We start from the raw sequence: 26,021 nt of genomic DNA on the forward strand, positions 1-26,021 counted from the left end.
AATGCAAAAACCTTGTGCAACATGTTGGATGAGGTGGTGACAGAAGTGGGAGTGCAAAATGTTGTTCAAATTGTGATTGATAATGCAACTGCATATGTGGCAACCAACAAACTTCTCTAGACTAGGCATCTGACATTATTTGGAGCCCTTGTGCTACTCATTACCTTGATTTGCTCTTTGAGGACATGGGAAACTAAGTTGGGTGAAGAATATGGTTGAAAATGGAAGGGAAATCACAAAGTACATCTACAACTACACATGGATCCTGGAGCTTATGAGACAACACACTGATGGTAAGGATCTTGTGTGTTTAGGAGTCACGCGTTTTGCCACTAATTTCCTCAACTTATAGAACATTTTACGTGCATTGCCCAACTTGAAGCGGATGTTTGTGAGTGAAAGATGGTTGGAGAGTCCTTATTCTAAGAAGCCTAAAGCAAAGAAAGTTGTGAAGACCATTTTTATGATAGATTTGCCAAAGTCATGGAGGAGATCATCAATGTAGGTTTTCAAACTTCGATTGATGATTTATTTTTTAATTTTCTAATATTATACTTTGCTGATTGTTGTTAAATTTTTCATTCTAGTTGTTAGAACTGTTGGTGAAGGTTCTGCGAATGGTGGATGGGGATAAAAACTCTATAGAGTATCTATATGAGGCCATGGATAAGGCCAAATAGGCAATTCAACACTTGTATGGGTTAGATAGGACCAAATATGAACCCATATGACACATAATTGATCGAAGGTGGAACCGACAACTCCAACATATTCATGTTGTTGCTTACTATTTGAACCCCAAGTTCTTTCAAAGCAGACGCAAAGGTTCAAATTGGCCTCAACACATGTATTCAGAGGTTAGTTGTTGATGAAAATATTCAGGAACTCATTCGTGATGAGTTACAAAGTTATAAGAAGGAAGATGGGCTATTGTTTTCTTCACTTATTTGTATTCGTAAGAGAGACACCCTGCTACCAGGTAAAAAAAAATGTGCTCTTAAATTTATTTTACCATTTATTTCAATCTTTAAGTTTATAGAAATATTTACCAAATTATAAATGTCAATTTGTATCCTCGTAGATTTGTGGTGGGAAGATTATGGTGGCACAACACCTAATCTTCAAAGGCTTGCAATCCACATATTATCTCAGCCTTGTAGTGCTTCTCATTGTGAGCGCAATTGGAGTTTCTTTGAGGTCATTCGCACAAAAAAGCGCAATAAGTTGACTCAAAAGCACTTGAGTGACCTTGTATATGCACGATACAACCTTTGATTGCATGAAAAGAGGGTACAAGGGCGCAATTCATATGATGCGCTTGACCTAGATGAGATTGATCCATATTCGACGGATTGGATTGCTGAACCTGATGGTGCTACTAGTGATGTTGATGTGGAACCATTTTGCACTGATTATCGCTTAGTTGAGATGGAGAGGGAGGCAGCTGAATGGGCAATAGAAGTGGCAAAACATGAGGCAGGAGATGAGTTTATTAATCCAAAAGAGGCAGTTGCCTCACTTGTTGAGGATATTGCAGCATCAACACCATCTACTTCAGCATCCACTCAGCAACAACAGAGTCTTTTGCGCTTTAGTCGTAGACGAAATCTATGATTTTTATTTTTTCATTGATACGAAAGCTTTAATTTAATATGTATTCAGACTTCAGAGATTTTATTTGTTTTGTGGTCTAGACTCTACGATATATGTTTGACTGAAACTTATTTAGAAGTTGCACTTGTTTTTTGGTATATGATATGTATTTGACTACTATGATTTGTATATGATGGAAACCAGTGATATATTATTATGTTTTTATAAATTTAGTGTATGTGTTTTATTAAGAATATTTTAAAAAATTATATATTTCAAATGTTCTATAAATTTGCCAATGTATTATCGATTTTTTCTGGATTTTTTAAAATTTTGGGTCAAAAGATTTATTGCCAATTAAGAGTTTTTCATATTTGATTAAACCTATATAATTTTTAGTAATCTCAATATGACATTATAAACATTTTATATTTTGTCATTCTTGTTTAACAAATTTTTTAATACAATCCTAATCTTCCGTCGTCATCATCATCTGTCTTAACTCTTTTATCATGCATTTCCATCATTCTTTAGCTTAGTTTATTTAATTCGGCCTTTTCAACCAATTCAAAATGATTCAGATGATTTTAGTAAAAACTGGTTAGCATCGCCATGGAAGATGGAATCTTTACCACTTATAATCAACAAAACAAACATTAGGCTCATCTACCTGAAAAAGAAGATGAAAAACAAAGTTATAGTGAATACAGAAATAGGAAACGGGTGTATAAGGCCACCTCAGGGATCCGGACAGTGAATTTCAGGAATGATTAAAAACTAAACATCAGTAACTGTTTCACTTTCAGTCAAAAAAATCCTACAGTTTGACTGCAGCCAAAATAATAACTCGTGACGATTTGCACAGACAGTCTATTTCACTTGCAACATCCATCGTGAACAAGAAACCCAGAGACAACGAAGAAGTTAGAGCATTTGGAATTCCTTTTCTTGGCATTCTACGACATTTGAGCCTCATTTGAAAGCTCCCTTGTAGCTCTTGGGCCCTGATATCCCTTGAATAACACTAGAAAAGGTTCACTCCAGCAGTACTTCACTGTTGTTGTTTACTTTAGGCTTTATGCTATCTTCATAATATTGGAGGTTTTTTTTCTTTTTCCCTTAATAATTCTTGATTCACCAATTTTTTTTTCTTTTTCCCTTACTAATTCTTGATTCTCCTTGGATTTGGTGTGTTTGCTTTTGGTTATCTTGGCTTCTTAACTTTACTGGTACTACCATACTTCAAACAATTGCTCGTTGATTAGTTCTTACTAGTATTTCATGTAATGTTCATTTCATTCACCCATACTATGAAGTTAATTTCTGATCGTGTATGTTAATCTTCCATAATATCTGTAACCCTTCAATTCTATTTGTCATTAATGGAAACGTATCTGGATAAAATGAGCATATCAATACTGATTCCCAAATACATAAATACATGAATGCAGTCTTCGATTATTTTTGCAACTAGCAGTGTTTGTTTGTTAGATAAACTTTCATTTCAGGCCATCTAATACTTGAAATATAAATATTTTTACTAATATAAAGAGGGATTTGATTACACAAGGCAATTTTAAACCACTAAACAATAAATATTTGACCAATCTCCAGCAAGTAGTTACAAAGGTTAGAGAGATTACAAATATAAAAGAAAATGCTATCATATGGATGGCTCATAAATTAATAGTGTGAATCAAACTAACAGATATCATGGCCACCAAGGAGTGACACCAAAACTGACAAAAATGGTAACATCATTTACTTCAAGATACCTTCATCAGTCTCACGCATGCATATATTCCCTAAAGAGTTTGTAGGAGGCTTGATTGGTACAAAAATAATCACCACCGTCGGAGTCCTAAATGCAGAATGTTACTGTTCTGAGCTCTAAAATCAGGTCTGGTGTCGAATTATTCATAAAAACAATTGCTCACATTGGAACAACTATTATTTCTTATTTAAATAAAGGAACTTGAACTTCTTGACAAGTTTAATATGTAGAAATGTTCTAGTACCTTTTTTTTAGTTTTGCCCAGCAAGACAGTGCAAACACAGAGTAAAATCTGTTACAATCTATGTTATTGTTACCAGTTCGGCTTTGGGTAATGGGGTTGGGTTTTACTGGTATGACGAAAAAAAAATATCAGGGTTGGGTATATTTTGTGTACATTCTTAAAAAATAAAATAAAAAAATTATAAATATATACATATTTTAGCCTAAAAACAAGAATCAGATTTGCTGTTCAATATTAAACTGATAGAATCATAAATCATTGTCATATTCATCATATTGGTCTTAATAAAGAGCATCATCACGTCAATATCTAATCGATAAAATAAACAAAATTAAAAATAAGAACATTGATAAACATTCTACAAATATATAAAATTTTGATTTTAATTTTAAATAAAACCGAAAGGAACTTCTTTGCCTAAACTATAACTCACATATGAATTATATAAGATTAACATAAAGTCATAAACTAACAAGGAAACTACAGCCGGATCAATTATCAGTCAACTGTTATGCTTTTAGTTTTTCCAGATAGTGATATGGGCAAATCAAGTGCGCCAAGGGACTGGCATTAAACGCTGCAAGGTTTTTCTATTGAATCAGGCATTCAGGGAATGATGAAGATGATTGATAGGTATGGTGTCGATCTGTGCTATATAGAATATTCATTGAATGTAAGTAGGGATGACCATGGAATTCTGTTCACTGGTGCTTTCCTTCCATCCTGCATTGGCGCAAATGGCCAGAAAAGAAGGGCACAGTTTTTCATTCTTTCCTCTTTGTCCCAGTCCTACTCTTCTTTCCCAACTCCACAGCATATCCATTCAATAATTCCATGATTCCAGTGGAAATATAAAAGAATTTAAAATCTACCGACAAAATCAAATTAAATGCCACAGGTTTAGTGTGGATTCTCTAGTTACTGGCTTTGGAGCTGGGTTCAACCAGTCCATCCAAACAAAGTCAGCACCCAAAGATAATCCACACAACCCGTGGCATTGTTTAATCTTTTTGATGCACCCAGCCAAACCTGAGCTTCAAAGCGTGTGGGTCCACACCCACATCATATCAAACCGCAAACCCAGATTGGGAGATAATTGAATTTTTCTGGTCAAACTGGTAACAGACATAAAAACTGAAAGCTAATGACTAGAATTCCAATCACCAACCCATCCAAGTTCTTTTTGAATAAAACTAAGTTACTAATTCAGGTTTGAGTTTGGAACTTAGGGTACAAGGTTTTGGGTATGCTGAAATGGCTTAAAAAATTGAATTAAATATATTTTGGATACTTCCGTCAAAAATATATATACAGATTTTTGCATGAAAACAGGGATAATCACACAGCATACTTCTAATAATGAAAAACAGCCATAAATTTTTCTAAGATCGTATGTACCTAACATTAAAAACTTAACCCCCTTTATGTGGACCCCACCAAAAAGAGCATAAAATTAAAAACCCATGATACTAATGTGTTGGACACTTTAAAAATGCAGTAATAAATAAAGCAAATGTTGTTTCTAATAACATGAAGACACTAACTGAAACGCAGCAGGTGATACTCCAAGACTTACTGTGAAAGGACAATTCTCCAAACGTAAAAAGAAAGAGCAGCATGCAAATTTATAACAGCAGCAGCGCCAACAATAATAGCAAAACTTTCAAACCACCATCATGTTTATGCACATACTCATTGATCATAATTGGATGGAGAAATATGTCGGAGAAGCTTCGGTGAAAAATGATTCACCACATTCTTCTCTTTTTTATTGTAATGGCGTTACAAGTCCCCCACCATTAATAAAGAAACTGCTATTTACGCAGTCAGATGCTGGAAGGGTTTTTTTAATTTTTCCTTTCTGTGAAAGGATGCCAAAAAAAAAGAAGATTTTTTTTGGGTAAAAACAAAAAAGGATACACAGTTTGCAACTGGTATGAACTGGGCACAGCAGAAACTATTCAAGTTTGCCCAGGCATGCTGAAGACTGAAGAGATACCTGGACAAATCTAAGTGGGCTCTGCAATGCCCAGTCCACATCCACGTCCACAGTGGACCCAGCCACATAGCTGGACCACGTATTAAGCAGACACGGATCCAAGGGCACATCCGAATGAACCAGTAACTTAGGAATAAAACAATGAAAGATAACACAAAAATGTCACAATAAGTCTCCCATAGTTTATGCCTACCACTCTTTGCAAGATCAAAAGCTTGAAGCTGATAATTTCTGCAAAAGAACACAGACAACCAGGACCTATTCTCAACTGAATATTTAAGAAAATAGGTTCTTAAAGGTGTTAAGTTGGGATCATCATGATGTTTAGTTGATGATAACCAACTAAACAACATAATGATGCACTTTCACAAAAAATTAGCATGAAAGAAGCTCTAGCTTGAGCACTAAATATTCCCAAAGAACAATTACTAGAACCTAGCCAGGCTTCTCATATACATGGTATTTTTTAGTTCAACCAAGAATATAACTCAAACTGTGTTGTTTGGATCTCAACATCTCACCAAATTTCAAGAATGATAAACAAACAAAAGTGAAAACAAGCACCAGGCTTGGTAATCAGTTACCAAGGTACATCCCTTGTTAATAGAACTGAAAATAAAAGTATCATGGAGTGCATCGACCTTGCATTCTAATGGTCAAGTGCAATGGCAGAGAAATTATCATGCTGATGATCTGAGTTCAAGCCCTATTTTAATGACATGGGTTCATCTGTACAAAGACAGGTGCAAATCTCTAGATGCAGACTAAGGTGAAATTTGACAAGTAAATACCACTTGGGCATGGCTTCTAAGTGGGATGATACAAGAAACTTCATATTGCGCTCCTCTCATGCCTTATATAAGATGGTAGGTGATAGTGTTTTACAACACATGAAAGAAAATAATAGATTAGGAAAAACCTACTGGAATAGGAAAACACAAATTGAAATGCAGGTATTCAACTTGTGTATCCCTTTAAAACATTAAAAACAACAGACGACAGCCTCATCTAGATGTAAATAAATATTTTTCTGTAAACAACACTATGCTTCATGTTGCACTCCAATATTCCAAAAAATAGCACTCCAACATTAATTTGATGGCAGCCTTAACCAAAACAAGAAAGGAAAAGGATCAGTTACATAACTGATACAATGACCAAGGTCATAATGATTACTTGCAAAAGGAAAGCAAGGAAAGGACATTGCAAATTAAAAAAAATGATGAATCGAAGACATCAATACCTATATTGATTTGTGGAAGATCCTCATAGCAATTTATTCCCAGAGGATATAAACTGCCTGACATACAGAGAAGAGTTTCATACAGAAAGCATATAGGTTTGCTGCCAGAGTTATGCCTGGATCTTGTTAACATCTAAACTGGGCAAGTTGGATATTCAGTATCATCACACCACTAATTCATTACCACTACACCAGTAATTTATAACTTTATATCATTACATGTTGCTTACCAATGGATTTATTTATGTAAAATGACAATAGGGAAAACAGCACAACTCAATTTAACTGGTGCAGCCTTTTCCAGTTTCTTCCACCACAAGGTCATGGCTCTTGTACACTATACCTCCACTCCTACAAATTCAACATTTTCAACAAATAATGGTAATCCCATTCTACTCCTTAATTCATCTGCTTCTGAACCCTCTTTAAGTAACACACTGGAAGATTCATCTAATGATTCTTTAATAGATTCAGTGTCCATTTCAGTGGCGGTGCCTTGATCTCCTGTCTGTGCAGCATTTCCCATGTCCAATTCTGAAGGATTACTCTCACTGGGATGATTTCTTCCAGAAGTGCATTCAACATCTTGAAACTCTGTCCATCCCACCCAATCCAGACTCTTGGCAGAAGATGTATCCATATTATTACTTTCACACTGAATAAAGGATGAATTGTCTGATATACCAACCTTCTCCAGTTCCGATGAAAGGTCCTCAACAGAATTAGTAGCCTGGGGCAAATCGTTACAAATATTGGTGTCAAAGGCAGTTGCTAATGAGGAATCACTGGAAGTTGCAGTATCTATTAACTCCTCATCTTCCCCTACCACAACCTCGTCATCACTTCCACTACTATCGCCACTGGTGGTTGGGTTCATCATGATGTTTAGTTGGTTATCATCCATCCTTACAGGTGAGGAAACCAGAAACGTTGTTGATGATTCCTTGGATCCCTCATCTTGAAAGGCAAACCAGTGAGAATTTGTAAACATTGTTTCTTTCAACTGGATACTGCATGCAAGACCATGGACCATGTGTAAATAGAAGTAGCATATTGTTTAATATATAACAGTTAACTACCCTCAGAATAGCAAAGGTGCCAAGGGAAAAAATAGTAACTGAAAAACGATGATTCCAGCCCACAAAAGATAGAAAATAGCTAAACGTATGTATGTTTCTTTTGCATTCTTTACTAGATTACATCTTGGATGAAATTCACAATTTCCAAGGTTCCTTTATACACATGACACATTGATGGATGATTCAATGCTTACCTATCTTGTTCTTCCAAGCAGAGAGAAGATAATACCTCTGGGGACTCATCCTCGAAAAAGACATCCTGAAAAATCAGTTCACCAGGATGGTAAAAAATTCATCAATTGAATGTCAATTTCTAAAGCAAACATGCTCTAGCTAGAATAGGACACCAGAAATACTCATTAGTGTGAGTCATCAAAATACATAGAGACAGCTTATGTTACTTCAATGACACAACCTTAAGTCACCCTTGACGAAAGAAAAAAAAGGGAAGAAAAAAGAATCTCCCCAGATTAGTTTATACTCTCCAGCATATGAGAATCAGCAAGGAATAATTATAACAATCACAACTGTTACCTCATCGCCTCTGCCACTGGTTCCATGAACCTGCATGGATAGGATTCATTACAAGAAATGAAAAATTTTCAGCTTTTTCTTGCCAACGGCAAACAAGTAATTTTCAATTAATAAAAACTGACTGACAAGATAATACCAAAACATAGTAGAAGCTAATTTGATGATATAGAGGAGAAAGATTACCTCTCTAACACCTTCACTCTCAAACATGCCATTACGAAAAGCTTCAGTTAAATTATTTGCCATTGCTGATACATCATAATCCCTGTCACGAAATTCGTCATCATCACTGTCCAAATTCCGCTCTTGGATTGTACTGGGACGGCTGAAGTCATAATAACAGTATTTAGAAAATGTGAATAGATACCACAATAGGGAAGTATAGAATTTAATGTCATAAGAAAAGGATTAGACACACAAACACACATCCCATTTAATTAAAAAAATTCATTAGAAACAGCTCAGCTGAAATGGAAGTAAAAACTTTCCAAATTATGGATAGAGATTTCACCCCAAGATAGGATTCAGGTGAATATTTGTCAAAATCTTGAGTGCTCAGTCTTCATATGCATTATGCTTATCACAAATGCAAAACATATGTGCATGAATATTTTAAAAAGCGAACTAAGATCATTCAATATATTAAAAGGGTGAAAATTAGTTTGATCAAACCAGAGACACTTTGAAAGAGCTATCAACCAAATAAAGTAAGAATAAACAGCAGTGAATAGAAATAGAATATTCAAAAAGTTTCCAAAAGTCAAACTAATATAGAAAGTACAAACAAAATAAAATTGACATTTTGTTAAAATTAAAACAGCTTCAGAATAGTATCTGAGAATTTGATCCCTAGTACACCTAATCAGCATAGCTGGTTATATTTTGCTCATGCTTATGAGGACAACTTATCTTGTTAGTTCATTGTCAGCAATGTAGGTACAAGAAGTTACCAACCAACAACCATTGCACTCTCTGAATGGAATTTCCATCGTTAGGGAAGGGTGCTGATTTATGAGCAGTTCTCTCTAATCTACATTCATTGTAAGCAAGCACTATCCTTGACAGCATCAATTGTGTTATTCTTGTACAATCAGGTCTGGTATTATCTTTTATTATCTTTATATTATTGCATTGATACTGTAGCATTATAGTAGTTTACAGTATAGTACAGAGTAGTCAAAACTCCTATAGCATTTTTTGAACTTTACTTCCTAGAGATTTCCTTGGAGCAGCATATAAACAAATAGCTTAATTTGTGAAGGAAACATTAGCTGAATGCCACAGAAAGCCAGGTAGAGACCCTTGGCAATTTGACTACATAAATAATATAAGTGGCAATGCAAAAGCATTTTATCGGATCCTTTTCCACTGATTACAATGATATAAACTGTCTACAATTAGCATCACTTGGATGTCTATTACTCATGACATGAAAGGCAATCTAGCATTAGGGCATAACTCTGTACTATCAAATATATCATGGGAAGGTCAATATTGATCTAATGGATCAAACTATGAAAAAGGAATCAATAAAATTTCACTTTAAAAAAAAATTTACTCTCAACAGAAGAAGATGAAGTGATAATCCAACAGAGGAGCAGGTTCTCCACTGACAAAAGACTTTGAAGAAGATCAGATGCTTGATGGCAGACATATTTAGAAGATGAAGGATCGTCTGATTTTTGTACTCAGCTGAAGTTTGGGGATTCAAAAGTAGGAAGTCAATGAGAAGGGCAATGTGAGAACCAAGGTGAAGAAAGAAGGAATTCAACAAGAAAGGATGGTAAAGGTAGAGATGTCTCAAGTATTCTGAGTAGTTCGACAACGCACATCGACTGAGGAAATGAACTACATAAAGGAATTTCAGACATGGATCATGTAGGAGGAAGATGTTAGCTTGGAGAAGATGAGTCATATACATGGATAGCTCAAAGGAGACCCCTCATTGTAATATCCCCAAATTTATCTGGCCTAGAAAATATTTAAATAAATAAAAAATTGTTTTTATTATTAAATAAGGTCATTAATTTCTAAGTTTTAAGTGTCCACTTTTTATGTTAATGTGAGCCACTTTATTATTTCCTAAGTTAGAAGTTTAAAATTAAAAGGGAAATATGAAGAGAGAGAAGCTGAAAGGGTAAATTTGAAGAGTTCCTCAGAAGATTATGAAAGAGCAAGTGAACACGTGAAATTATTATAGAGAATAAGGCCAAAAAAGGTCAGCCAAGGATTACAATTGATCCAACTCTATCCTACTACCTTACTTGGCGGTACCCAACATATCTAAAGAACCCGACGGTTGCCAAGAGGAACACAACCATCAACCACCTGACACATATAACTTTACTCGAGAGTGACAACTCACTTAATACAAACAATTAATACATTGGCAGATAACAAATATTATTGAACATAACAAAAGGCATTATATGCTCACTACATCATCCCCCCCAAAAGAAAAAAGACAAGTAAAGATCAAGTGATATTCGAAAAGACTAATGACAAGAGTGAAGAGAATGACTTGGAGTGGACAACCCCAACTTGTAGTGTACTAGCCAAATCAAACGGGGGTCTGGGGGCAACACCCCCTTGTGGAGGGACCTTAAAAACCACACAAAAATCCATGGCACACATGATTTTAATGATTTTTAAGACGCCAAAAACACTGCTGATGAAGCCAGAAAATAACGATTTCCTATTGAAATTATGTTCAAGTCGTACATTCTAGTGAGATTTCAAGACGACATGTTCCACTATGTGTTGAAGATGTAAGGAAGGATGGCACTGAGATGATCGTACGACGTACGGCCCAAATCATGTTACCATGTGTTGTTTGGTAAGGTCTATCTCCATGTACAACTTGCAACTTTTCCTCACGCCCAACTTGGAATTGATGTATGGCTTGGTTATTTGTTCTTCGTACGACCTCCTCTCCACTTTCTTGTATTGTATACTCCTCACATACGGCCTTCCCTTCCTTCCATACGAATTCTTCGCGTATGGCGTACAACCTTCTCTTTCTTTTTGTATGGATTCCTCATATACAGTGTCTCATCATTGTTTCTGTTAAAGTAAATTAAATTTATTTCAGACTGATGCAATTCTTACAATATGCAGATTATAATGTACTTTTTTCTTCTTTTTATTTCAGGGTATGTATTCAGAATTTAATCCTTAACAAATATGAATGTTAATAATGATAATGTATTGATGAGACACTGATGTACTTCTTTTCTTCAAGTCTGAGATTGCCGATCAAAGGGAGAGACAGCATTTTTTTTAATAATATGTCATCTCTTTATGATATCGGCATGTATAAATATATATGTGGAGAGACATGTCATGAGGGGAATGTGGAGCCATGTACACTCATGACATGGCCCTCTCTCAAACAATACAACACTTGCCAAAGGGTGCTTTCAAGAGGCCCGATCCTCAATCAGTTTAGTTAACATAAAAAACCAGAAACAATATTATGAAAGTCACCGATCTGCTGTGCATTACATTTGATCATTACTCGATCCAGGTATGTTTGATATAATAAATACGATCATTTCTTGATCTGTTATATATAAAACAATGTTGTCGTCAATGATCATTGCTCGAAACATGGCAAGAGAAGATGAAATAGAATCTGATTACACAGATTAATATACTTGTATCTGTATAGTATTTCGATCAAATACAAGGATGATGGTTTTACAAAGCATTTGAAATAATTATTCTTATAGGCACAAGAAATGTGTATGTGTGTATGTGTTTCAGTTCACATAGTGAACTGACATACATACATACATACTTATATATATATAATCAATATAAACGATCATCCTTATATCAGACCGAAGCTACTATGCATCAACAATTTCCATACGACTCACCTTCTTCCACGTACGATATGTCTCATTGTTTCTGTATGGCTCCTTGTATTTGCTTGCATACGGTCTTCTTTGTACCACTCTTGTACCTAGCTTGTGTGTGGTCCTTTCCTCAACCCTGTACAGCTCCCCAATGCTACTTTGGCCCATGCACGACTTTCCCTTCCCTTGTCCATATGGATCACTTCCACTCCCGTACGGCTTCCTCCAACTCCTCTTCACTTTCACATACAACCTAACTCCATACGATTCCCTCAAGCCTGACCCCATAGGTAATGTTAGGACTTGGCCTATGTACGGACTTTGCACTTCCTCAATTTTGTCGATCTATAGCATGTTGCAGTGAGGGTGGATTATTTCGTAGTCCTCCATCTAGTAGTGAAATAATCCATTAAGAGAGATTGTTTCATCCTAAGAGCAATCTTCCAACTCGAGTCCCCCTTAATCGTTGGGTTCCATTGTCATCTGTCCTTCATCCATCCCAAAATCTCCACCCTTGGACTTTGAGTCGGAGGATGCCAGTTCTTCACTCATCGCTTGATTCCTCAAGTCGATGACATACTTCCTCCCTTTGCTACTAATGGAGAGTGTATTCTACTTCCAGTTGTGATTTGCCTTGGCAATGATCAACCAAGCCCTTCCGAGGAGAGCATCATACAACTTCTTTTCCAACGAGATGACTACAAATCTAGGAAGAAATATTACATGCCAATTGTCACTTTTTGCACCATCAATGTCCTCATTGGCTTGATGTCGTGCTGGTTGGCACCTATCATTTGGAAGGTTGGTGGCCAGAGTGTTGGTTTTCCTAGACATTTCCATGTTTCCTCCGGAAACACATTGGCACTTGAACCTTCCTCGACAATGGTGTTTGTCAACGTCGTTCCCATTATCTCCATCTCAATGATAGTTGACTTCCTTCCAAGCAACATAGGATCATTGGCCTCATTCACTTCATGTAGTGGTTTCCCTGTCAGTTCCTCTTATGGCTTACATTGTTTCTGGATGACTGTGTCATCACTAACCATGTTGGTAATTGCCATTCTCAATTGTGGCATAGTTTGGGGGTATGTCCCTTTGATGGGTATGGTTGTCTGTAGCACCTGCCAAACTATGTTCTTCTCTAACTCTCGCAATGACGTACTTGTAATTCCATTGGAGGTTATTCGTTCCTTCACCAACACTTGTTCTACTTCTAAACCGGCTTCTCGGAGTTGTTCCTTCTCTATACAAGGGTCCAAGAAAACCGCCTTCTTTGTTTGTGCTCTCGTGATTGCCAAAACTACCTCGTCTTGTTCCTCCACATCCAGCATAATAATTCCCTTTTGGTTCGGGCAGTTGGTGTCTTCATGGTCTCTCAGTTCACACCATTTGCACAATAGTTGTACATTGTCCTTCTTATTCTAGCAGTCTCTCGCAAAGTGTCCCCATTCACCACATTGTCAGCATTGTATGGTAGGTCGTCCTCCGAGATCGTATTGTATTTGATTTCACTCTCATTAATTTCCATAACTGCTTAGAGATACATTTTGCGGTTTCGATGGAGTAGACTCTCCCTGTGTGAAGAGTACTTGCATACTTTTCAAATTATATGGACACTCCTTTCTTGAATGACCCATTGCTTGTCAAATCTCACAGAAAATCTTTCTAGGACAATTACCTTTCACTTGCACCTCAATTTTACACTCAATTTTACACTCAGTACACCATAGTTCATTAGTTTCTTTATTGGTTCCTTTCTCTGCCTTCAATTCTTTCATCATTCTCATCATATCCTGTCGTAGGGCCTAAACCATTTTAGATGCTTCGTCGTAGCTTACGTCAGTGCTCTCATTGTCGTCAATCTTCCTTTTTCCCCAAGAGGATGTTTTGGATTCACTCTCAATGTCCATTGCCCGATTATACGCATCAGTGTACGATGACAAATGTACCACTTTCATTTTCTTTCTCAGCAAAGGGATCAATCCCTCAATGAACCAACTCTTCTTCAACGATTGTATGTTCGTATGTTCTCATGGTTCCCTTGTTTGGTATTACAAATTTCGGCCACAATTTCATTGTTGTCTCTCGGGAGTTTAAATTCCTCTTGGAATGCCTTCTTCAGACTATCCCATGATTCTATGTGTTTATCTTCCTACTTTGAAAACCAGTCAACGGATATTCCTCGTAACATTGCGAGGAATGCCCTCATCTAGTAGTCTTTATCTAACTAGCCGCTTGCCAACCAAATGGTTTCACATGTCTTGCAATGCCTCATAGGATCCAATGACCCATTCCCTGTGAATTTTAGCAATTTTTGCCGATCCACATTCGGACTGGCCAAAGGAGTCACCATCTTTCTTGCCTTCTTACTCCCTTGTGTGTTGGACCTAGGCAGATTGTTCCAACCACTACATTCCAGTGCTTTCCCTACATTCTCGGCCACGTACACGTCCTCTAGATCTCCACCTGCAGTGTCCCCGACACTCCAAGTACTTTCGGGCTCTAACTTGTCCCTGTGCTCCTTCCGGCTGGGAGTTAGCGGTTTGGATCCTCCAAATATCGATTCCCCTGAGATGGATAGATGACAAAATATGTTTGACTTCAGGATTTCCCTCTTCATACTCCTCATCCGACGTTGAATGTACATACAAATGGTCCAATTGTCCAACTAGATTTTCGTCAACTGTTTCTCGTAATCTTCTTTATTCTCTTTGTTCTACAATCCTTAAAGATTCGCCTAATTGCTTGACCTTGACCACCCTATGGCCTCTTCTCACCTTTATTGGGATCTAAGGGCATGAATCAATCAAGGCTGACCCGATTTCTTTAAAGGCAACGACGCCAAATGTCTACTGCTATATCTGATAAATTAAATATAGGAAATAATAATATAGGTAACAATGTATACCAAATACAAGAGTAAAATATATCTTAACTCGCACATGAAATTATCACAGAGAAGAAGACTAGGGATGGTCGGCCAAGGATTACAATTGATCCTATTAGAATAATATTATTTATTATTAATTAAATAGTCAATTATGTAATATTTTGTAAATAATTAGTTTGAATTAGTTTGTTTCTATTTATAATTGCTTCTTTTTAGAAACATCATTTTTGTAATTCTTTATAATGATCTTTGGAACATTCTGTAAATACACTTCATATTTTTACCAATTACTTCTTAGTAATATGGTATCAGAGCAGGTTAGAAAATTTCTTGTTTTTCAATAAAAATTTCGAAAGGAATTTTTCTAAGAAATTTGAAAAACATTTGAAAAAATTTCGAAAGAAAGTTTGAGGGTTTTGAAGAATCACCGGTTTGATTTCCACGCTCTGGTTTTTCTTCATTTCGCAATTTCCTCTGTGTGCTTACTGTCACACGCCATCTTTCCCTTTTGCAATCTGCATGATGAGGGTTTCTTTAAGAAATCGCAACTAGCATTATTTTTATGCTCGATTTTCAAACAATTTATATGCGTGATGACATCATATTTTCTCAACGATCCTGCGCGACCCTTGCCAACCTTTTTTTCGTGGTTTTCTTCTGTGTACGACCTGTGATATTTGTCGACCCTTTCTGTGTGCAACGCGATTTTGTTCGCTTGCGACTAGAGTCCTTTTTCCTGCGACGGCTTCTGTGTTTTCTTCTTGAGACCGTGATGCCATTATTCTCTACATTTTTGCTTTCTGCAATCCACGACGGGAGTATTTTCGACATAAGTTTTTGCACCCTTTGGTCTAATAATCGCGATTTTTGGGTCTTCTTCAAGGCGACAGTTATGGTTTTTAAACCTATATTCTGTGATTCGATCTAGGGTTTCAACTTCCTAAGGTTTTTAAAAAAATCTTCAATTGTTTTGGGTGGAATAAATTTTTAACCACAAACTCTTTCTGGGTTTTCTACATAGTTTTTGGGTCGTCCTCAAATTTTTTGGGGTCTATCGAAATTTTTCTTGGGATCCGCATCAACCGTATGTTTATTTTTTGAAATTTGTACCTACATCTGCCTCTGGTTTCTGCATTGGGATTCATGCCTCAAATTCCGTGCTATCACCTCTTCTTTGATTTTCATTTTCTGTTCATTGTGAAACGCGCAAGATGGCATCATTAACCAACTTAATGTTGGAAGGCAGTCAAAGATTCAACGACAAGAATTATAACACCTGGAAGGAACACATGCTGACAATCTTTGAATATCGCCGCCTTGATGATGTTGTGTTGGGAAAAGAATCTCGTCCTACCACAGCCAGATCAAATCAAGACAAGTTTGATGACTGGAATCGCGAAGCCGTCATGCTCCTCAAGCTCTGTGTCACAGATGACCAATTACCACAGATTCCCTCTGGCAAGTCAGCATCAGAGATCTGGAAGCGTCTGAAGGAATTGCATGAGACATCCAACAAAAGCCGAGCGGTCTTTTCGAAGAACCAGTTGTTCTCCATCATGATGGATGAACGTATGTCCTTACAAGAACATCTCACGAAGATTAAGGACATTCGAGATCAGCTCGAAGCTATTGGTCGGAAAATGAAGGAAGAGGATATGGTAGTCATTACCTTGAAGAGTTTGCTAAAATCCTATGAGCACTTCATAGAAACTCTCAACATTACCTTAAGGAATGTTGATTTGAAATTTCCAGAGTTGTGCACCAAACTTCTACAACAAGATCGTTGGAAACAATAGTTTGGTAGCAGTACCACTTCAGTCATCTCAACAAAAGGGCTCTAGTCAGTCTCAGGATGGTTCAAAGAAGAAGGTTTAGTGCAACTACTATCATAAATATGGCCATATGATCAAGCATTGTTGCAATCGGATAGCTTCCGAACACTGGAAGCAAGGGGGGTCTCAACGTAAAGCCAATGTCATTGAGCACACAGAGCAGAAAGAGTCTGCCTTTCACACCTTCATGGCTAAAAGACCTACAGACCATGTGAAGTCTTCTGCTTGGTATATAGATTCTGGTGCTTCTAGGCATTTCATTCACAGGCATAATTGGTTTACAGATTTCTCTCCCTCTACTGATTCAGTCATATTTGGAGGAGGTGAAGAGTAAACTATTGTCGGCAAGGGCATCGCTCAGATACAATCTAGTGGGAGGAATCTTATATTCCTCAATGTATACTACGTTCCTAGCATGGAACTAAACCTACTCTCGGTGAGTCAAATCATGCGGCATTCTCCTCAGCTTGATATGATTTGCAGTTTCGACAAATGTTTGAATGTTGATCTTGCGACACACACTACTGTAGCTTTTGGCATCGAGGATCATGGTCTATACAGACTTGTGGATACGGATTATTCTCTTGAGCATGCCTTCGCAGCTAAATCATCCTCTATCAATAGTCTTTGGCATCAACGATATGGTCACCTGAACATTCATTATCTTGCTCAGCTTGTTCGAGAAGATTTGGTACATGGCCTACTTGAAATTCAAACTCAGAATTAGCGAGTTTTTGAAGCTTGTCAGGCTGGGAAGCAACACAGGACACTGTTCAAGGATGGTGACTCATGGCGAGCCTCTAAGGTACTACAATTGGTCCATGCTGATGCACGTGGTCCAATGAATACACCTTATGTTACTGGGTGCAGGTATTTCTTGCTTTTTGTTGATGATTTCAGTCGTAAAATGTGGGTGTACTTTCTTAGACAAAAATCAGATGTGTTCCCTATATTTCTGAAATTTAAGGCCTTAGTAGAAAAAGAGTCTAGTTGTTCTATTATTACTCTTAGGTCTGATAATGGGGGGGAATTTTGTTCTACTGCTTTCTCCATGATACACATGACTAGGTCTATATTGGAACACATAAATGTTCCTAAGAAATATTGGGCAAAAGCAATATACACTGCTGTCTATCTCCTTAATAGGTCTCCCACTCATGTTGTTAAAGGGAAGGCTGGACTGGTTGCAAACCCAAGATCAGTCATCTGAAATTTTTTGGCTCTTTAGCATATGTATGGATTTCAAATGCCAAGCGCTCCAAGTTGGATTCCAAGAGTCAGAAGCTTATGTTTGCAGGGTACAGTGACAACCACAAGGCTTACCGGTTGATCGATGTAGACACTGATCGTCTCATCTTCAGTCGTGACGTTGTCCTTGATGAAGAACGAGGACGATTTCAGCTTTCCTTGTCTAAGCAGAATTCTGAGGATCAGCCTTTAAAGGCTTCTAATTTGGATGTTCGTCTTCCATTGGTTCACCTGATGGGAGGGATGATGCAGATTCTGAATTTGATGATGCACTACTTGAATTTCCTCTGAATGATGCTAATCTTCCACCTATTCCACCTTCAGTTCCCGTTATTCCTCCTGCATCTGATGTTGGCACTTCTACTCTCTGACCTAAATGGTGGGCTAAAACCATCAGTGATCTTCGCCTTGATGACCTCATTGAGGGTAGATCTTCCAGAAATAAGGGCAAGCAACAAAATATAGTTAATTTTGCTCTCATGGCCAACATTCATAGTATTTATGAGCCTCAGACATATACAAAGGCAAAAAGGATCCCAGAGTGGGAACAAGCAATGGACGCAGAATACCAGAGCCTTCTGAAGAACAACACCTGGGTTCTCTCTGATCTTCCTTCAAGGAAGAAGCCGATTAGCTGCAAATGAGTGTATAAGGTCAAGTATCATGTAAATGGTACCTTGGATAAACACAAGGCTAGATTGGTTGCTCGAGGATTTACACAACGAGAGGGCAGCATTGATTATGAGGAGACTTTTGCTCCTACTGCCAAGATGAGTACAATTCGTCTTCTTCTCACTATTGCAGCTCAGTTTGGATGGAAAGTCCATCAGATGGATGTTAAGAGTGCCTTCCTCAACGGTGAGTTGCAGGAAGAAGTCTACATGACGCAGCCTCTTGGTTTCATGGTTGCTTACAAACAACATTAAGTATGTAGACTCATGAAAGCACTCTATGGACTCAAACAGGCTCCTCAAGCGTGGTACATCAAGATTGATCAGTACTTGGTTGTTCATGGTTTTCAGCGTTGTCCTTCTAACAGTAATCTGTATATCAAACATTATGGTGATGATGTTCTCTTTCTTGTTGTCTATGTGGATGACTTGATCATTAGTGGCAATTCAACACATTTGATTGCAGACATCAAACAAGACCTATGCAAGGCTTTTGATATGACAGATTTGGGGCTTCTCCATTATTGTTTAGGTGTTGAGGTTTGGCAGACTGATGGTAGCATTTTTATTTCTCAGTCTAAGTAAGCTAGGAACTTGCTTGATAGGTTTCGAATGCAAGATTGTAAACCCACTTCCACGCCTATGGAGACAGGACTGAAGTTGTCAGCCAAGTCTGATTCTCCTCCTGTAGATGAAACAACATTCAGGGAACTAGTGGACAGTCTCATCTATCTCACTACCACTAGACCTAATCTCAGTTTTGTAGTGAGCTACATTTCACGCTTCATGACAGCCCCAAGGTTGATCATTGGGTAGCAACGAAGCGTGTGCTGCATTATGTGAAGGCCACTTCAAATTATGGACTTCTTTACACTAGGAGTCATGATCCTAGACTCAATGGTTTCACAGATTCAGATTGGGCAGGTTCGGTTGATGAGAGAAAATCAACATCTAGGTATGTGTTCAGTTTGGGATCTGGTGTAGTCACATGGACTAGTAAAAAGCAACAGGCCATGGCTCTCTCCTCAATGGAAGCAAAGTATCAAGGAGCAGTTAAGGCATCTTGTGAGGCAATTTGGCTTCGCCAGATGCTTGCGGATATGCAAATATCTCAAGCACGTCCAACTCCCTTGTTCTATGATAATCAAGGAGTTCTCAAACTTGCCAAGAATCACGTCTTCCATGAAAGAACCAAGCATGTGGAAACTCATTGTCATTTTATTCGGAAGCTTGTTGAAGACAACTCAGTTCAGTTGCAGTATGTTCCTACTACGGATCAGACTGCACACATTCTCGCCAAGTCTCTCAGTTCAGATAAGTTTGCTAAATTCAGGGGGCAGCTTGGTGTTGTTGACAGATTGACCATTAAGGGAGGGTATTAGAATACTATTTATTATTAATTAATGGTCAATTATGTAATATTTTGTAAGTAATTAGTTTGAATTAGTTTGTTTCTATTTACAATTCTTTCCTTTTAGAAACATCGTTTTTGTAATTCTTTATAATTATCTTTCGATCATTCTATAAATAAAATTCATACCAATTACTTGTTAGTAATAGATCCACCTCTATCCTACTGCCTTCCTTGGCGGCACACAACATATTTAAAGAACCTGACGGTTGCCAAGAGGAACACAACCATCAACCAACTGACACACATAACTACCTAAGAGTGACAACCCACTTAATACAAACAATTAATACATTGGCAGATAACAAATATTATCAAACATAACAAAAGCATTCTACACTAACTACAAACACTCATTTGAGGCATATGGAGTTTATTCTTTTTCTGTGATTGTAAGCCTTGTGGTTCAAGAGTTTGGATTTGATCCAGCTCATCCTCTTGAGGATGCAAACCCTCTTGGGAAGATCAGTTACGATGGTGAAACTATCCACCCTAGCTAGTGTTTGGCGGAATCATTAGGATTTTGCATATGCGCTTCAATGATTTTTGGTACCAAAATTTATGAAATCTTTGAAAATATAAATTTCAGGTTTGGCTGCGATTCTTGATTTATTTGAGGACTGGACACCTGAATCTTTATGAGCAGAATAATATAAGTTTCATTCTTGATATTGGGTATTGAATATTAATATTAATATTCTGGATTATTTTTGAGTCGACATTGGTCAACAAGACAAAATATTGTTATCGTGAAGTCTTTTCATTTTAATAAGTAATACTTTCTTGGACTCCATGCGCACATTTTGAAAGTATTGTAATCTCTGTCCACATTGAATAAGACAAGGGCAATAGAGACAAAATTTGGCTTAGGCAATTATTTCTCTTATTTCTGAGGAAGACAAATCAAAGTTTTATTTCTGATTGTTTATTGAAGTTGAAAAGTCATTCCAAACCTCTTACAACTGCATTTGATAATATGCTAGGTGCTTGATCTTTCTTTTAGCAATTTGAGGAGATGGTGAAAATAAGACAATGTGGATTATGCTGTATGTAATCCATCACAGCACTAGAGATGACAATCTGAGTTGTAAGTGCAAAGAAAGAAGGTTGTGAGCTAATATGTGCAGTTTAAGATATCGAAGAGAACATATTATCACCCTTGGTGTGAAATTTGGTACTCCCGAGAATATTTCTGCTGGAAACGGTTATATCTTCTTCATGGGGGTCCTATCTACCAAGCCATGAGACTTATTGTTGGAGGGTCTCATAACTGTGGCGGCTGCAAGCTTCATGGGGCATGAGCTTTTGTATTGTGTTGAGACCATTTTCTCGCTTTGGGCGTATAGAATCTCCTTGCGGATAGGATAGAGAGTTGGTGTAACTTTTGTTGCTGAGTCTTTCTGAGAAGAAGATAACTTCTCAAACATTTTTGAAGCATAATATTAATATTTTGAAAGGCATGAAGGTCTTGCTGGTCGGGTCAAAAATAAAAGCCAACGCATCTGATGTGAAAGGGAAATAATTTTATTGTTGGTCATTGGCTATATGAAACAAGAGGGGTTACCTTTTGGAAGCATAACAGATATTCTTTTTGTGGACTGCTGAGCATACAATTCTCTGAACTTGGTGTGTAAACCTTCTGTCATGCCTCCAAATTGATACCTCTAATCAGCAACCTGCATTCCTTGATCAGCAGACCCAGCAAAGAAATCGTACCACAGTAAAGACTTCACGATTTCTTGTTTCTAGCTGACCCCACAGAAAGTAGCAGAATGTATCCATTACCAGGTTAAAGTAGATCGGGGTCATTACCAGATTGTGGCTATTATATTGAGCAGATCGTTGTTCCTTATGCATCACTTTTTAAAAACAAGAAACCACATAAAACATAGAGAGAGCAAACATCAAATTGCAAAATTTCACGTGGAAAATGCTTTCGGCTAAAAACCACGGCACACAATAGCTTTCATTAACAATATGGGCACCAACCCAGATTACACAAATGAGCACCAACTCATTGAGAGCACCAACCCTCCTAGAAGTACCAACTCCATCCAGCTGAAGCACCAACTTCAGTTATAGCATCAACTCAAATGCAAAACTAAAAAAAAAACTTTCAGAATCCACTTAGCACTTCAAACATCATACCAAGAATTACACAACACTCCCTGAAACACGAAGCAATTAACACTTTTCTGATACAACAACAACTTCTCCTAAACATGAAGCAACTAAAGGCTCTGAAAACTAATTCCTCCATAATATGACTTGAAGACAATGAACCATGATGGTATGCTTTGAAGCCTCAGCATTGTCGAACTGATATATCTTAATCCACACACACTCAACCACCTAAAAAAACGATATCCTTACGTCAAAATAAAAAAATTCTACCTCTCCTTTTTGAAACACAATCACTGAACTTCATGAAACTTCAGTACATTAGAGCTTTCACACAATATTCCAACACCCACACCTCAAAAGCATCACATCAAAAAGATTCTACAACAGACTTTATAATAATGAATTTTCCTTTTTTTTGCCAAAGCTAGGCCACACGAACCAGAAAAAGAACACCCCGATCATCTCGTATTTTAAAAAGCTGATACAATCAAAAAGAAAAAGGTCTCATTCAAAAACAGAACGATTGACTAAATAAAGAAAAAGTGTTACAACTCGGCAGAAAATGATTTGCTCCTCTTACACAAAAGATGTTATAAATCTGTTGACATTAAACTCTTGCCATCGCACCCAAAAAGATGAAGAAATTAAAGAAAAATTCCAAATAAAACCACCTGACTTAGATTTTTTATGCAGTCCAGAAAGCATTGAAAAATGACATACTAAACTTAGCTGCCATTTTCAAAAAGTTATTGCAGCCCATAAATAAGGTAATTGCCTTTTTCATCGACTAGTTTGAAGAGTCAACCTTCAAAGGATGACATGGCAAATAAATTTGAATTGGCACAAGAGAGAAGACTGGCAAGTAGGTGAAGTGGACAAGCAACCAACTATAGCAGACACCCAAGCAGCTCAAGCACACAACCAAGTAGCTCAACCAGGCAACCAAATAGCTCAAGCACACAAACAGCTAACCAAGTAGCTCAAGTACACAACTAAGTAGCTCAACCAAGTAACTAAGTAGCTCAAGCAAGTGAGCAACCAGCTCAAGCAAGTAACTAAATAGCTGATGAGAATTTGATGATTAATCAGCAGCTTGACTAGTATTTCATTCCAATTCTCTTTCAACAAACCTTTGACATCAATGACAAAATATCTGGCAGTTAGGTGCTATATTAGTTTTTGCAGATTTTAAGAAACTAAAACTGCAAACTGTTAAGAATTTTGGAAGTCAGATAGTGTGCACTAGAGAAATGACTGTCACCTTGCTGAAGACAACCCCAGACCCAACTTCTAAGTGTCAGCAAAAATAATATGGATTTTGAAATCGCACCTAGATGAGCTTATGTTGCAGAAAAATGTGTTTTTCTTGTATGGTAAACCATAAAAAACCTGAAGTAAAAATCATGTAAAGGGTTATCAACGATCTTATATATTTCAGAGGCGTCAACAGCCATATTATAGTTGGAGGCACAGACAATCATGTGGAAATCAAAACTACAGTACCAGGACCAAATTCAGAGGTATAAACCAGTGTTACAAGACTCAACTCAGAAAGCTGATTTTTGACCTGGACTCAGACTCGGCACCCAAACTTGGGCAAGACTATGCAAATTGAAAAACCCACAAAATATAGAGGTTTTTAATAATTTAAAACTTATTTCATACACCCTTTAATAAATTAACTTTAAAGACACAGTACACTAATCCAATAGAAGCTATACTTTGTTCACATACACAAGTATACATCAATCACACAAGTATAAAAGCAGATTTTAGCTTTTATGTTTAACCATTTAAAAAAAAATGATTTTCATTGACTAGTCCAAGTCTACTCATCACAACTCACCGGAACTATATGGGTACCCAGGTCACAAGTCCCTTGGCCTTGTTTCAACCTACTAGCCTCAGGACTCACCAAGTCTAGGTGAGTACTAGTAAGCCTTGTAGCTATACTATAAACTGTCATATGACAAGATGTGACATTACTCTTACAAAGGAGAGCATTATCCTTGGTCAATTAGGGGAATGGCTTCTGCAAACAAGTGGGCATGAAAGTTCCTCACCTTTTCCAAAGAAAACCCAGTAGATAAACTACTGCCTCCCTTATAGACTAATAATAAAAATAAATAGTTCAACAAGTTGAAGACTGGGAGAGATAAATGTGACATGTTCTACTTATAATTGTAGGATGAAATACATTAGCAACATAGAAATTTATGAGTATAATTTTTTATGTTTAAGAGAGTATCAAAACATGTGCAAATGCTGCATGGATGCATGGTACAATGGCTAGTTTGCCAGTTGAAAGGCAAGTGATCATGTTTGAGTTTCAGGGTGGACATTTGTTGTGTTAGCTATGTCTGTTATGATATTTTGGGACAAGGCCCCCTGGTTGTGGCCTCACCAGCTCAACTTTGGTTGATGCCCAGACCAATCTATAATCAAAGAAAGAATAACAGTGCAGATAGTTGATTTTAACTTTCATCACCATTCCCCTGACACTTATCATAAATTGCTTACCATGTTCATGCAAGGGCTTGTTCCATTCACATTAGAAGGCCATATCATACTGACAAAGTGATCCTCCAGGTATATAACCTTCCATGAGCAATAACTCAAAATATGTCCATTTCCATTCACTCTACTTCAAGTAATTTATTCAATAGAGACAATATTTTGTTCTGTGTTGGCAATGTAAAACTTCTGTAAGTGTGTGCAGCATATTTCTTTATGTCCATTTATGCATTCTGAGTAACATCAATTGCAAAAATTGTGAAACTCTCCAAGCAGAATGCAAAACATATAAGATATTTCCAATTCAAATTCAAATTCAGAACAAGATTCCTTGTCAGTGGTGCAATGTGCTCACATCAAAGCAATGATTATTCATTTTACAAAATGATATTGCTATGTTAAAAACCATATGGTGATGTACACACTTTTAAAAGAGGGTATCTATAGGTATCGTCTCATTTTTCATGTTTGGGAAAAAATCCTTGAAAGACTCTCTGCAATGTATAACTTCAAAAAATAATACTTACCCACACGCCCATTGGAAGACACTCTCCACTGTATTACGACTTTGGAGGGTGGACATTTTCCACATGTTCCACTTAGGATGTGCCTGGTCAAATTTCCACACCAGAAAATATTAAATCAAATGACCAAACATCTATGAGCATCTAATAACACCCCAAACTGTTCCTTGCGAGCATACAGTCTAATCACTGTGTATCAAAACAATTGAAATGCCTCAATGTAGGTTAAGGAAATATCAACTACTTTTCAATTCAAAGCAAGTCATTTTTTGTCACCATTAATGTATCAAACCAATTAATTTTATCAAGGACATCATGGATCATTAAGTGCAGTGCAAGTAAATTGATAGTAATTGCAAGGTAAATTATCGTGAAATTAAAAAAGAGAGTACTAGCCACAAAGAGAATATGACAGATGTTCAAAATAAATAATTAAAAAAGCATAGAGATGTTCAAAATAAATAATTTTAAATATTACTTA

The 26,021-nt window shown here is 37.0% G+C and overlaps 1 protein-coding gene across 1 annotated transcript in view; it reads right to left on the reverse strand.

Moving 5' to 3' along the window:
• Nucleotides 1-6,820: 6,820 nt before the first annotated feature.
• The window catches only part of LOC131068458 (uncharacterized), a 191,677-nt gene continuing 172,476 nt past the window's right edge, over nucleotides 6,821-26,021 (reverse strand). Inside the window, exons 15-19 of the mRNA XM_058003640.2 lie at nucleotides 25,544-25,626; nucleotides 8,650-8,791; nucleotides 8,467-8,496; nucleotides 8,127-8,191; nucleotides 6,821-7,863 (exon numbers count right to left, since the gene is read on the reverse strand). Of these exons, the coding sequence (XP_057859623.1) occupies nucleotides 7,191-7,863; nucleotides 8,127-8,191; nucleotides 8,467-8,496; nucleotides 8,650-8,791; nucleotides 25,544-25,626 (993 nt within the window). The 3' untranslated portion in view covers nucleotides 6,821-7,190. The remainder of the gene's footprint in view (nucleotides 7,864-8,126; nucleotides 8,192-8,466; nucleotides 8,497-8,649; nucleotides 8,792-25,543; nucleotides 25,627-26,021) is intronic.

This window comes from Cryptomeria japonica, chromosome 9 (assembly GCF_030272615.1).
Source record: "Cryptomeria japonica chromosome 9, Sugi_1.0, whole genome shotgun sequence".
In the NCBI taxonomy this organism is placed as follows: domain Eukaryota; kingdom Viridiplantae; phylum Streptophyta; class Pinopsida; order Cupressales; family Cupressaceae; genus Cryptomeria; species Cryptomeria japonica.